General features: G+C 36.6%; 2 protein-coding genes across 2 annotated transcripts; one reads left to right on the forward strand and one right to left on the reverse strand.

Moving 5' to 3' along the window:
* Window positions 1–501: 501 nt before the first annotated feature.
* On the reverse strand, window positions 502–4,699 carry LOC126589633 (uncharacterized). Its single transcript, XM_050254993.1, has 7 exons — window positions 4,489–4,699; window positions 2,756–2,999; window positions 1,796–2,034; window positions 1,490–1,708; window positions 1,280–1,375; window positions 1,107–1,186; window positions 502–1,010 (listed from the first exon to the last, which is right to left on the reverse strand). Exons 2-7 carry the CDS (start codon window positions 2,805–2,807, stop codon window positions 1,007–1,009), a joined length of 690 nt encoding a protein of 229 aa, XP_050110950.1. The 5' UTR covers window positions 2,808–2,999; window positions 4,489–4,699; the 3' UTR covers window positions 502–1,006.
* An 8,660-nt stretch (window positions 4,700–13,359) lies between these two features.
* LOC126589636 (putative germin-like protein 9-2) lies at window positions 13,360–13,974 on the forward strand. The gene has a single exon (XM_050254997.1). It carries the CDS (start codon window positions 13,360–13,362, stop codon window positions 13,972–13,974), a length of 615 nt encoding a protein of 204 aa, XP_050110954.1.
* Window positions 13,975–15,769: the final 1,795 nt, after the last annotated feature.

Genomic DNA, 15,769 nt, shown 5'->3' on the forward strand with positions numbered 1-15,769 from the left:
CCTTTATTTTTTGTACTACCGTATGGGCTTTTCCTAAATTGGCCTGGAACAAAGTGGTCTGTTCCTTGTTGTCCATGACCTTGGCTTTAGGTACACTACTACGTTTTACTATTTGCGCGTTCGTGCGCAGAATCCGTCCCTCAAAGATAGTGAAGAAAGACTTTGCGTGACGAAAAACATCATTGGTCGCAAAAACACGGCGCGACGGTTTACCTTTTGTCACACACAATTTTTAGGAACGAATGTTTTCTTCGCACAAAATACTAGGATACATACATGGGGCGACTATTATTCGTCTCTATAAACTTTGCGCGACGACAATTTATTATTGCGCGATGAAACCTAATTTGTCGCTTGAGTTTTGCGAGATGCAGGTTTTCATCGCGCAAAAATAAAACTATATTTTTTTAAATTTAATTTTACATTCTGTTTTTTTAATTTTGTAATAAAAATAAATTGCATTTTTTTGTAATAAAATTGAATTGCAATTAAAAAATGTAATGAAGAGAAAACTAATATATTTAAATTAATATAAATGTATGTACTATGTACAAGAAAAATGTTTAAAAAGTAAGGAAGTAAAAAACTAAGAAAATAATGCGGCGTAATCTACGTGGTCATCATGCGGAGGTGGTTGGAAGGTCACGAGGTTGTCGACAGGCTCAGAGGTCGAAGGGGCAGAGGTGTGGGCATGCTCGGGTTGGAGGGGCTCAGAAGTCGACGGGGGACGAAGATCCAAGAGACGAATGTCGGACTGACTGAAGGCCTGTACAAAGTTGTCACCTAACTCTTTAATTACAACGATGAAGAGGCTCTAGGTTCCCGCCGCCGAGCATTCCCCATTCCCCTACAATATGTCTCCAGCCTCAGCCCGAGAGTTTGATCCAAGGTCTCCATAAGGATCTGAAACCCCGCATCCTCTGGGGATCTACAAACTCGAGTAGAGTCTCGGGAGGAAGCTGGGAGGCGAACTCATGAAGAACCAACTGCCTCTTCTCCATCATTGTCACCTGTGTAATATAACATCAAATATTAATTATAACATTCATATAATAACCATGAAACTTGAATGTGTAAAATAATAATTAAAATTGAAGAATACTTACATGAAGGGACTCGACCAACTAATCCCTAGGTCGAACGTAAACGTCGTTAAAGACATCAATCTCTGAGAATTTTGAACCCTCTTGAATAGAACAAGAGAAGAAAAATGTTAGTACGAAAAAAAAATAATAGTAATGACATATTAAAAATTGAATATGAAAAACTTTATTATTACCCGCTGTCGCGCCTCTATCTTATATGAGAAGGGCTTCGAACCGAAATGGTGGGGAAAAGTCTTCTTCTCCCTATTGCTCTTGTTGGCTTTCACCTTCTTCCGTTATACAAAAAATAAACATATTAGTTCAAATTTAAATGAAATATAAAAAAATAAATAAACATTAGTAAGAAACGTATAATAATTTTAAACTTAATACAAAAGAAATACCACATAGCGGGGCTCATGAAAATAACTGCAGAGCCATGCCCAATTATCCTCCCAACCCTCAAACTTCATTGGGCAACCCTCCTCAAGAGCAACTTGCGGATCATTAAATGTCTCAAAATATTGGTGCAAGTCGCTCTTCCACTGCTTGTACCATTCAGAGAAGAGCCCGTTGACGTACACCAACATATCGTCGTTGATGTCCTCGAAATTGTAGTTTGTCTACAATGTAACAAATTAATTACATACATTAAGTAACATAAATATATAAAATTTGAAGGAAAAACAATTAAAAGGTAGGATACTCACCGATAACTGTGCGCTAACCTTTGTCCTCACCTCATCTGGCATCACCTTCCAATACTTCCATTGCATAGGGCAATAGATCCGAACGATGTGACCAATGTTGTGGGCCAATGCGCTATGTTGCTCTACCGTTGGTGTAGCCCGATGCCGGTCGTTGTATCTGATAGTGATATGTCTGTTGGTCACCCAGGTGATCTTCGTCGTCTTCAACTGGCGACAAGTTCCCCATGTGTTTTTCTTGGCTACAAAGAAATATAAAATTAATGTTTTCCCAAAACTAATAATAAAACCTACTAAAATTTCGGCATAACCTCCTTATAATTAAAACATATCCCAAAACCCTAAAACTAACATAAACAATATATGTATCCAACTAAATGATCACAACTGTTTAATAATAGGTTCATAACGATGACATCAATAAACAATATATATAATAACTGTTTAATCCTTAAATGACATAACTTAACATACTGAACCTAAAATAACAAAACTAAGTTAACCAAATTCTTATCATATTTCATATTTGGTATTCCTTATAAGGTTTGTACTTTTGCCAACATTGTATGCATTGTTACAAAATGTAAATACAATCCAACTCCGTGATTTGCATAAGTAAACAACAATTACTTTTAGTTCATGGAAGCATATGCATTTGAAAAGCACAATGATACATCCGCTTTACACATTTTCTTTTTACTTACCTAAATAACTAAAGATCGAACTTAGAGTAGTTGGAGCTAAAAATTTTTAACAAAATTAAGCTAGTAAAACTCGGAATTAAGCAGAAAAATTGGACAAACATTATTAGAGACACGTTGTTCTCTACAAAGAAATAATGACCACCCTCTTAGCATCATTAGGCAATCCAATATCACATAGAACAATCTATATGGAGAAATCACCAAGGTACTATAGGAAAAAAAAACAGTTATCAACGTGCAGGGCGTTATTAAACTTTACCTTGTTGTGACCTCAAGGCATCAGTAGTGGATGTTGATGGTGTGTCGGGCATGCAAAGGTGGCGGTGACCACGCCTGGCGCTAACAGGTAGCGTCACTGATGAGGCTGATGACGCCGGCACCTGAGAGACCCCCAGGACCAACCGGCAAGTGGTTTATTTAGGCTAGAGCAGTGGCAGCTGACGGATGAACCAGGGGAGGTGAACAGGATGTAGTCGTCATCGCCTTACGCCGCCTTATGACTTCTAATAAGGTTTGACATATGCACAATTAGAAGAAAAAAAATTCGGTAAGTATACATAAATCCCATCACATGCCAAATTATATGGCATATCACTCACACCAACCCCATGGATAACTAAATCAAGCATTTGAACCATATATATACCGTTAAACATAAAACAGACAACTAAACCATAAAAGCTGCTAGACCTATATGCATTTCATTCAAGGAGAAACCAAAAGGCAATCCACTTACTTATATGCATTTCATTAAAGGAGAAACAAAAAACCAATTCACTTACCTATATGCATTTCCCCATTCAATTAAACAATAAGAAAACAAAAATATATACGGTACATAGAGCCAATTGACTTGAGCAGCAGCTGTCTTATGTAGGCCTCGAAGCATAAACACAAACATATCCTTCAACATGCCTAATTCTGTGGCAGATCACTCACACCAACCCCATATAATCATCTTGACCTATATGCATTTCATTAAAGGAGAAACAAAAAACCAATGCACTTACCTATATGCATTTCCCCATTCGATTAAACAACAAGAAAACAAAAATATATATGGTACTTAGAGCTAATTCACTTGGGCAACAACTGCCTTATGTAGGCCTCGAAATATAAACACAAACATATCCTTCAACATGCCTAATTCAGTGGCATGTCACTCACACCAACCCCATAAAAGCATCTTGACCTATATGCATTTCATTAAAGGAGGAACACTTACCTATATGCATTTCATTTAAGGAGAAACAAAAACATTCCCAAATAATATCACTGACATATTTAATAAAGTCCCAAAAGCTTACAAATTTGAGGAAGCATAACCACGCCATATCTATCACTTTCATATGCAATCCAACAAAATTTCTCTTCGATAAATTATAGACTAAACTCAGGTAAGTCAATACAAGGTCATTGTTTGTCCTAATAAACCCACATTCTCTACCTGCCTTATATAATAAACATGTATATATACACACATATTAACAAACAACATCAACATCAATCCAAATCAAAAAACAAATCCACCAAACTTGCTCATCCAACATAAAATCAACTAATTAATCCATACAGTACCAATAGATTCCAGTAAATTGTGCCTTCATATCAAAGTACCCAAAAATCAACTAATTAATCCGTAAATTCACAACGCACAGTTCATAATTTAACTAATTAATCCCATAATTCTTCACCCATGTAACAAAATTATGTGGATTGGGTGGGATTGATAGGACCACCAAATCCCCTAAAATATGAAAAATTGTAATCCCTAATCCCGAAATTGTAAACCCTAATCCCCAAATTGTAAACCCTAAAATCTGAAAAATTGTAAACACTAATCCCCAAATTGTAAACTCTAATCCACAAATTGTAAACCCTAAAATCTGAAAAATTGGAAACCCTAATTCTCTAACCTAATGGTCTATAAATTGGAACCCCTAATTCCCCAAACGAAAATTGAAATAAATTAATAAAATTGGAAATATTTACCATGTTAGCAACTAGAGGGGGAGAAGGGGAGAGGGTGAGAGGCCGAGAGGTAGGGTGAGGGTGAGAGGTCGAGAAGTGGGGTGAGGGTGAGAGGCAGAAAGGTAGGGTAAAGGTGTGTCGGAGGAGGAAGAGAGACTGCGAGGAGGCGAGAGGGGGAGAGGGTGACATAGAGGGAGGGTGTGTCGGAGGGAGTTTACCAAAGACGAAGAGGTGAGGGGAAAAGTGTGTGCAATTTCAGTTTAATCCTGACTTTCTTGCGCGACAAATATATGATATTCGTCGAGCAAAAGATTCAAATTTTAACGAAATAATTTTCATGCACGCCAAAAAGTCAAAATTTTCAACTCCTTTAGCGACAAAACAGAAACTAATCGTCGCGCAAATAATAGTTGTGCGATGAAGGGTTCTTGGTCGTCGCTCTAGGAGCTGAAAATTTATGTTTGAACTTATATTTTCAAAAAAAACATAAACAATTTTTTTATAACATAAGATAAATAAATTACAAAAAAAATCATTTAATATGTTTTACATAGCAAGTAAAAAATAAATTGCATTATTCATCATCCAAACTGTAATAACTTTTGTTATTTTCATGATAGGATTTTTACTACTCATGTGAACGGGCTTAAATCTCCTATTTTACTTGCAAGAATCACAAGGTTATTGTAGTATAAACGGATCTAGCAAGGTCGTCTCCACATGGACTATTAAATAATTCGAAACTAATCAGATTCAATTTAATTATTGTAAAGTAGAAATTGAAGTGATTGATTTTATAACCTAATTAAAATAAAAACGAAATTAATGAATTAAAATAAACAATCTGCACTATTAGAGCTAGAGAGAAAAGAAAACAGTTTTGGGAGTATAAAATTAAGAAAGCACTAGGGTTCCACCATCGCCTAGCAATCCTATGAATTTTTACCCATTACTTATGATCTATACATGCCACTTTGAAGGTTAGATTTTCCTAATTCATATTCTACTTGGAACCTCCAACATAGAACGTATATCTAACATGCAACCCGTCCGGACGTTCGGATCAAATCTGAACATGAAAGACTCATTATGCTTTATGAAAATCCTTTGAAAAACCATGCAATCCTTAAGACGTGATATTCATCCTAAGTGAAATTACAATTATTAATCACAAGAAGCCAGCGTCAATTTCAAGGAACCTTCCGACCAAAATTGCATCAAATTACTTTTCTAAAGATCCTAATGGTGATCAGGCATTAAGACAATTAGATAGTTTTTATCCCGGTGATTAACAATTCAACGTATGCATGCAATCAATCATAAGCAATTAAATAAAAATCACATATTCATGCTAAGGCTCAAGGTTTCGCCCTAGCAAAAGAAATTAGTTCCGCATATTCATAATTGAAATCATAGAAAATATATTCAAGAAAAGAATTGAAAGCACCTTCAAGTAAAAAGTCTCCAAAACCCTAACAATTCTCTCTGTCTCCAAAATTGCATAAAAGAAACCGTAAAGAAATATGGTAGATGGCCAAGCAATATATCTGCTCAGCCTCCACACAAACCCTAGGAAACTAAAATTAATTCCCATAAAATAGGAAACATAACCCTAAATTAAATGGTAAAATTCGCCTAAAATCTGAACAGCCACGTTTTGGACCCATAAACTGCTCCAAAACTGGCCCAATATAGCTGAATTTAATGTTTGGAATATTCTGAACACTTTTCCAGAAGGTCACGAACCCATCCGAGGTCATCTTGGGCTCCAAAAACGCAATTTAAGCCTAAAAACGTCATTTTCCAGCACTGCGCACTGCTTCTTTATTTCATTGCCAGAAAATAACCGCTTGGTGGACAAATCCCAAATTTTGATATGATCAAGCTAAGTGACTCACGAACGTCCTCCAACTGGAATTACTCCAAAATTCGTCCATTTGGTCCTGTTTTGCTCCAGAGGAAGTCGAAAGTCCTATATTGAAAATACAATTCAAAGTATCAAAATTCTTTCAAAATATTTACCAAAATAAACTAAGATTAAGGTAAAATATATAATATAAAATCTACTCATCACTTCACTATCATGACTTTTGGTCTCCTAATCCTCCTCCTCGATAGGTACGTCATCGTTGTCGTTCGGGGCCCATTGCATCATCGTATCACGGAAGAGCACCAAGGTCAATTGTAATTGACTGAATCGGTATTTCGATTAAAGACATTCCTTGTATCTGAAACGGTTATTGGATAAGATTTGTATCTCAAAGTGTTTCCGCATCATTTTCCATTGAAGATTCTAAACGTTGGTCAGCGACGTTGTCGACGTCATCATCAGTTGGGTCTTGTTCTGGTATAGTATACACGTTCCTCTGATCCATCTTCTGAACCACTTTCCAGCCTCTCTCGGCTTTAGGGTCATCTAGATACACGATCTGTTTTACCATGTTTGCTAAAATGTAAGGGTCATCATCGTACCAAGTTCTGTTAATGTTCACAGATAGTTAGCCATGGTCGAGTTTAACACTTCCTTGCCTATTTGGATTTGTATCAAACTATCGACACTTAAACATGATCACTTGGTATTGGTCCTTGTAAAGAAATTGCACGACATTTGTTAGTTTGCCATAGAAATCAATGTTCGAACTTTCACCTCCACTTGGGACATGGACACCGCTATTTTGCATGTACAACTTGTCATCTTGTGCAGTCCCCAAAAACTTGACGTCGTTAACATGGCAACCCGAGAACAATTCAGCGTGAATCGGGTTAAAAGCCAACTTATATAACTCTTCACTGTAAGTGGGGGAATTCGATGCTTTCAATTTATTCACCTAATATTATACAAAAACATACACATGTTAGTTTCAGAAAATTAAATGCTACAATATATATCACAAATAAAAAACACTTATAACTTACATATTTAAGAAACCATTGTGGAAACAATTCTCGGTGTTTATTGGCATACAAATGTGATGGATGTTCTCGCTTCATCATCTCTTTATGCTCATCTAAGTATGCCATTATCCCATCACAATTGTTCAGTATGAACCAATGCGCTACCTTCATGTAATTTTTCGAAAACGACTCGCCTCGTACAGAATCTCCAAAGGGTCGTGCGCTTTAGGCAAAAACATAAAGTTTCTCCTTTCTCACACCCTCGTCATTATTGCGCAAACAAAAAATTGAAAGTCATCTCCACATCTTTTAAATACATTCCACAGAAAGTAAGCGACTCATATTGAACCCAAGCCCTATAATTGATCCTTTGGGTTTCGCCCTATTGCGTACACTTTTTTTTAGCTCCCCGAGAAGCCTACCAAAATAAAACGATATGATACAAATTAGTAAGCATGGGCTAATGATACATAAACAAATGATGAGGATTATATACCTTTTTATTGGATCCAACGATCGTTGACAGGACCAGTAAGCAATGCCTCTTCAAGCAAGTGAACAATCACGTGGATCATACTTGTGAAGAAAGCTGGAGGGAATATCATCTCAAACTTGCATAGGACTTGGACAATGTCATGGCAAACCTAATTAACATCCATCTTTCGCAACGTTCTTGCCGTTAGTTGGGAAAAAAAATCTGGACAACAACATGATTGGCTTCACTATATTTTCCAGCAATAGGTGTCAAATACCCATAGGAAATAAGCGTTGCATAAACACATGGTAGTCATGGCTCTTTGTCATTCGGTTTCATGGAAAAAAAAATGCAAGATCCATTTTGACTTTATCACTGTCCCTATTCATCCATAAATCCCTCCATATGCCCATTTTTTCCAAATTAAGACGAGCTTTGATCGTGTCCTTTGTCTTTCCCTCGATATCTAGAATCGTGCCCACTAATGTGTCAAAGACATTTTTCTCAGCTTGCATAAAATCGAGGTTGTGTCTTAATTTTAGTTTCGACCAATACGGGAGCAAAGAAAACATAAGCTTGTGCGTTCAGTTCATATGTGTAGAAGGTCTGGTCCAACTCATTGTTTTCTTGAATGGAGCAATATCCAAACGATTAAGCTCTAGGTCTGAGGCGATGCTCTGTGTTCCTGACAAACTCTTTATCCTTTTCCTACCACTCGTGGTCCCAAGGCAACCATCTTCGATGACCAAGGTAACAAACTTTTCCAGCATGCCAACCAGATATTACATCATCCGTGTATACAAGGCAGGCCATATAACCCTTAGTGCTCAACCCGAAAACCATTGCATATGCGGCAAAATCATTCATAGTCCACATAACTGCTGCCTGCAAAGTGAACATCTTGCCAGTGGACTTATCGTACGTGTGCACACTGTTTGTCCATAAATCCTTTAGCTCATCAACTAACGGCCTTATGTAAACATTGATTGACTTGCTAGGATCCTTAGTTATAAAAAAAGTCATCATCATGTATTCTTTTTTCATGCATTTCCAAGGCGGCAAATTATATATGAATACGAAAATCAGCCAAGTGTTTTGGTGTTGGTTTAGAACCCTGAATGGATTGAATCCATCGGTGGCAAGTCATAATCTAACATTCTGGGGATCAGTAGCAAACTCGGGGTACGTTTGATGGAACTCTTTCTATGCCTCCCCATCTGCAGGATGCCTCATCACATTATCGTCTACCCATTTTTCCTTATGCCATCTCATGTCTGGGGTAGTATGCGTTGACATATACAATTGCTGCAACCTAGATTTCAAGGGCATATAACACATGACTTTTTGTGGGATCTTAGTCATTCTATTATGAGATATCATTTTGAACCTAGACTCATTGCATACAACATTTATTCAATGCTTTATTCTCTTTGTAGAATAAAATACAATTGATTTTGCAAGCGTGAATTTTTTCATAACCCAAACTAAGACCATTCAACACCTTTTGCGCATGTCTATGGTCTTTCGGCAAACAATTGTCCTTCGGAAGCATTCTCTTGAAAACCCCAAAAAAGTAATCGAAACACTGGTTCGACATACAATACTTTATTCTTCCGTGCATTTGTTCCACAATGGCCGTGGGGATAGAAAAGCTCTCGCACCCCGGGTATAACTCTTGGTTGGCATTTTTTAATTTTCATATTGTTCGAACTTTGCACTGTCCATTGGTGTAGGCACGTCATTTTTCCCTTCCTGATTGGTGTTTGTTGATACAAATGAAAAAGCATCATTTATAATATCCATGACTTGTTCATTAGGATCCACAATAGGTTCAAGATTGACCACTCTTGTGGCGTTTGAAGACGAAGCATTGTCTAATTGTTCCCCATGATGGTTTCAAGTATTATATGTCTCAATCATTCCATTCCTTACTAAATGAAATCGAACATTTTCAATTGTTTCCTTTAACGTGTTGTTACATCTCCTACAAGGACACCAGTTTCTAGTTGCACCCGTGTTGTGTGTACGTGCAAAGTCAATAAAATCCTCGACTCCATCCAAGTATTTGTCCGCACATCTATTCAGGTTCTGTATCCACATCCTGTCCATAATTCCTGGAACCACAATAATAATATAACAATCACAACAACTTCATACAAAATGATAATGTCACCTTATACCTCCGGCAAGGGCCTTATCCCATTCAGGAATGCATAGTCATGTCACGTAATTTACCGCTACAATACATTAGATTTTGACGTGGATGAATTTCGGCATCATCTCAATACAGTTTTTCAGGTGTACGACGTAGATATAAAATACCTATGTACCACTCGAAGAACGTACAGAGATGACACCAAAATGTCCACAACCGAAACCTAATGCTTCAACCATAAACTACGTGTCATAACTGTGCATTCCCAAACTATCCAAATAATGGGACAATTCAAGAATTAATTGGACCACAGTCATGCTTTCGCATCCATGCGCAAAATCCAACCAATCCTCAAATGGGAAACTAAGTTTTAATAAAAATAAAAAAAAACAAGTACGAAGTTAATTTCAATTAACTCCGTACAACACATATTTGTACGTCACATACAAATTTAACAACTTAATATAAATATAATTTCACAACACAATATAAACATAACAAACTAAGTTCACCATAATTTAATTAATTTTATGTTTTTTAAAAAATTAAACGAAGAAAATAACTTCTCAATCGTTCTCCACATATCGCTAATCACACACAATATCCCTATAGACAACGAAATTAATGGCGTTAGTATGAATTTACATTAATACTTTTACCCTAACAACAAAAAATGCTTACCAGACACGCTGAGATAGCTCGATCAACCTAGAGAAGAAGATGGAGAAAGTATTAGATGATGAAATTGAGAGAAAATGGAAATGACGGATGTCGGATTAAGCACAATCACAGGGATGAGAGCAAAGGCACAATTTGCAATTTTTTTGCAGTTTGCCTCTGCACATGGCTGAATCCAAATAAAAAGGTTCATTTTTTATTTTGCGCGACTAACAAGGTCTTCATTGCGCAAATATCCTTTTAGCGACTAACATGGTCTTTGTTGCGCAAATGTTATTTGCGCGACAAAAAAAGAAACATTCGTTGCCCAAGTTTACCATTCTTTTATTTTATTTGTTTTACTTTACAATTTATTCTTTTCAACAAATTGCGTGACAAAAACATGTATCGTCGCGCAATGTATATTTTTTTATTTTTTATTTTTTATTTTTATGTTTTTATATTTTATTTGTATGTATTGTAAATTTTTGTTTTATTATAAATAAAAAACTCAAGCCTAATTAAACATTAAATTAATTAACAAAACTAATTTCCTATCCCAAATAGAAATTATAATTAATGTAAATATTAATACTCATCCACATAACATAAATTTATTAATGAAATTAAATATAAAGTACACAAAATCTTATTAAAAAAAAAAGAAGCAAGCCTCCTCAACTTCAATCTTCCCTCGCCCGCAACACATCAAACTTCCACTGTCGAAAACTCTGCTTGAAAAGCCCATCCACATAAATCCGTTGCTTCTCATCAATTTCATCAACATCCCAATGAACCTACATTAATGCCAGTAACAATAAATTAGTAATATAGAAAATATTACGTTTTAACAAAAATAATTGTTCATTAGTTACTACAAAAAAATATTATGTTGGTCGTGCAAATGCCCCATTTTTGTCGCGCAAGTTTTTCGCACCAAAAAAAATTACCCTGCATTTTCTTTCTGACTTTATGCGATGACAACAAGTATTCGTCGTGCAATTTTTTTTTCCCTATCATTTCTACTTTACACAACAAAGTTTTTTTCTGTCGCCCAAGTACGTCTTGTGCGACGAAATATTGTTTGTCACACTAGCTGTTTTTTCTACTAGTGGTACTATCGTATTCATGACTTTATATGAAATCTTGACTTTATATATATATATATTATGTATATATATAGTTAGTACTTGAGTGCTTCTATAAATCTGTTGACCATAAAAATTACACAATGTACGACGCACGTAAGTCGAGTAACTTAATGAGTCAACCATATCCTTAGATGGTTGATTGCTGTCGACATGTCAACTTGCTACCCATCTTAGCCGAGCAAATACTTTTGAATGTGGTGGTATGATGGAATGTGTTTCCGACTCCGGAATCATGTGACCTTGGTCGAGGAAGCAACACTTTCGGCCTTGGATTCTATAACCTAAAGACAAGGTTGTGTAACTTGCAACGAAGTTCTAGGCCCTTGCACTAGGTTCGGCAACCTCAACTATTTTAGTGAGAATATAGGTCCCTCACACTAGAATTAGATTGTAGAGATAAAGATACTCAAATGAGATCAGTGTCTTTATAGTAAAAGTGGTTTGGCCGTTGGTATGTCGAGCTATGAATGTCACATAATATCCGATTATAGAACACTCCACTTCACCTAGAAAGCTAATGCAATGATGTCGTTCGACAAAAGAATAAAAAATTCTTCACCGGCAGAGACTTAGGATAAATAACCAGCCAAAAAAGGAGAAATTGTTGTTTAACCAAGACTCCTTAGATGAGCTAATTCTATGACTCTGGTGTTTAGCCAAATGATCACCTTCACCATTTACCTTTGGAAAATTCTGTTTAACCAAATTGTAATAGTCCATCGGCTGCCAATCCAAACCTGTTTAACCAAACTAAATTTGTGCTAACTTTGTTAGTGGAGCAGTTAGTGTTTATTTATTTTTAATATTTCATTTTACTAATATTTTTTTTATTATTTGATTAATTAGTTATAAGGGTAAAGTTGTCAATTTATTAGCACAATTTGACTGAATGAGTTATGTGAAAATGAATTAAACCTAAAGGGTATTAGTGTAATGTCTCAAATGTGTGGGGATTTTGAAAACTCGATAAACCTTAAGCGATATTAGTGCAACCAACCTTGGACAAGAGCGTGCATAAAAAAATAAAAAAAAAGGTGTGCACAAGTCATTTTTTATCTCTATATTCTTCTTGGTTTTTAAAAAGTTGTTTCTCGTTGGGCACAAACAACAGTATAAAATGCTTGATTTAGAATTTTTGGCTAAGGTGTTTGACTTGTTTCTCTGGCATTTTGCTTTCAAACGTTAAGGTAAGATCCCTTCAAAAAAGTTAACTTGATCGGGTTTAGTTGTCAAATTTGAGCATGCACTAGGAATTTAATATTTATTGGCGATGAAATGAGCAAAATTTGTAATATGTTTAGGCATGATCTTGTCCATAAAATGACAAAGAAACATCTGTAGAACTTCGATTACAAGAAGAAACATTGTAACCTTCATCTCCAATTTTGAAATCAGAAAGGCCTGCAGCAACAGGACAAACCCTATCACCACGTTTTCTTTAGGGTTCATTCAACCCTGAACCTTATAAATTTTGCCCTTGTGGCCAACCATCTCATCCGACAACCAAACATTAATAACACAATATTGAATATTTCTACAATTTAATCAAGTTTCCAACTATGGCAGCTCTCAAATTCTTTTCACTACTAATTTCTTCAATCGCATTTGTCCAAATGGCCATGGCCGGAGACCCGGATATTATTACCGACTTCATTGCTCCTCCAAACGGAACAGTAGATGGCAACTTCTTCACATACACCGCATTTCGCGCTCTTGTTGGGGGCGGCCCTCCCACGGCTTTCAAGATATTAAAGGCAACCATGGCTGAGTTCCCTGCTCTCAATGGCCAGAGTGTTTCATACGCCGTCCTCGAATTCCCATCTAATAGTACCAATCCACCACACACTCATCCTCGCGCCGCTGAACTCCTTTTCCTTATTGACGGTACCCTCGAAGTCGGTTTTGTTGACACCAAAAACAAACTCTTTACACAGACCCTTCAAGTAGGTGATCTTTTTGTATTTCCCAAGGGACTAGCACACTTTCAGTACAATGCTGATCCACAATTCCCAGCTCTGGCAGTTTCTGCCTTTGGAAGTGCAAATGCAGGAACTGTATCAATACCTAACACCTTATTTGCCACCGGCGTTGATGACAATGTCTTGGCTATCTCCTTCAAGACGGATGTTGCCACCATTCAAAAGCTCAAGGCTGGACTTGCACCCAAGCCATGAGGACAGAATTGTTAACCAGAAGTTCAATGTTCTGCTCAAGCAATTTTCTATCCTTTTTTTTCTTCTAATTCTGTTCGAATAATTTACCCTTAATGTATTCAAAGGGCATGTTCCTACAAATGATTATGGTCAACCAACTAAAATATTCACTTTCTTTTCCATTGTTTTTCCTTAATGCCAAACGTCCTAAAGTTAAACAGTACAGAGAAATAAACTCATCCGAGATGGCAAGTAAAACAGAATTATGCTCTAAGCCTATAAAACAAACCAAAAAGAAAAGGCAGCATATAAAATCGTACCCGTCTGTAAATACATATTCTTAACGTAAAGCTCGGTTTTTTTTTTCTTCGAACGTAAAGCTCAGTTAGCGAGGACAAAAACTACATAACATTCTAGTTCTTCAATGCTAACACTGCCATAAACTACATCCGCCCCCAAGGTTTATGTATAAAATCGCCGGAGAAGAAACATATGCAAGTCGCTTACAGTCTTCTACCTCTTCTGCCACCCTTTCTTCTGGTGCTGTCAGTGGGAATTGGAGTCGCATCCTCTGGAAAAGAAGAAGCAAGAATGATTCAAGACCACCACTGATAAAAGGATTGGCATACAAAGTTAAATCGTTCTAGGTTCAGTCGGTACATTACTATATCTCACAACAGAAACCCCTGCCAAATCTCCTAGGCTAAAACGATGACGAGGATAGGTTGCACTCTTTTTCATGCAAATGTCGTGCAATAGTGATCTTAAACATTCTTTTAGAAATAAAAGGGCTTATCGGTCCGGCCAATCCTCATTCCAGATCGAGCATGGGCCCGTAGTGGAGAGTGAAGACCAGGACCAGGAGTCTTGGTTTTGTTGCCTCCAGTGGCACGGAGCTTAATATGAAGAGCAGTAATTCTAAGTTCCTCTTAAGAATTGAAAGTCAACTCATCTTACTGATTAAACTATATCATTTGCTAGCAAATCAACCATAACCTATTCAGGCTGGCAATAGTATTCAGTTTCTAATCATGAACGTAGTTAATGGGAGATGAGGATGACCTTGCATCTCTGAGACACGTCCTGTGCAGCAAGCATGGCCGCATATGGTTAAGACTCATCCCCATCAAGCTCTGAAAATTTGGTAGAATATGGGGTATATATAAAGATAGGGCCAGCCATAGTGTTTAATGGAGAAATATTCTCTAAATATTCCAAAGATATTAAATAGAAAATAATATCTTCAAATAATGGAGTAATTATCCCTAATTGATTTAAATTAGGATTACTTACTTGATTGGAGTTGATTTTCAAATGGGAATGTATTAAAGATAGGATTTCGGTAATTAATCCTTATCTTTAATTCCTTGCCAAGGGCAGGTGAGTTATGGGCATTCATATTTAGCTGCTGACAGCTTCAGGGATGTGAGCTGCGCGTGGGAGAATCTGAAAACCTGCCCATTTATTAAGGGCAATCTTGTCTTTCTGGAATAAAAGTTCACGTGTTACCTCTAGGATTTTTGGGATTATTTTAGGCTCCACAAATGTCCCCACACCTACTGTGTTGCATGCAGGAAAATCATAGTAGGTGTAGGAATCCCAAGCTGCTTAGGCTTGTAGAATTGTTGCCCAATTTGAACTTGATATTCTTTCTTAATTTGGAGATAGACTTCTTCTAGGAAAAGAAAATTAATTATTCCCAATACCTATTTAATTCTGCCTTAAGCAGGGGATTAAATAAATTTGGAGAACAATTATTATCCCAACAAGAAAAAGAAGCCAGAGGAAATTTATATTCCCCCTCCTCTAGCGTTCT

Source organism: Malus sylvestris, chromosome 11 (genome assembly GCF_916048215.2).
Source record: "Malus sylvestris chromosome 11, drMalSylv7.2, whole genome shotgun sequence".
Taxonomy (NCBI): domain Eukaryota; kingdom Viridiplantae; phylum Streptophyta; class Magnoliopsida; order Rosales; family Rosaceae; genus Malus; species Malus sylvestris.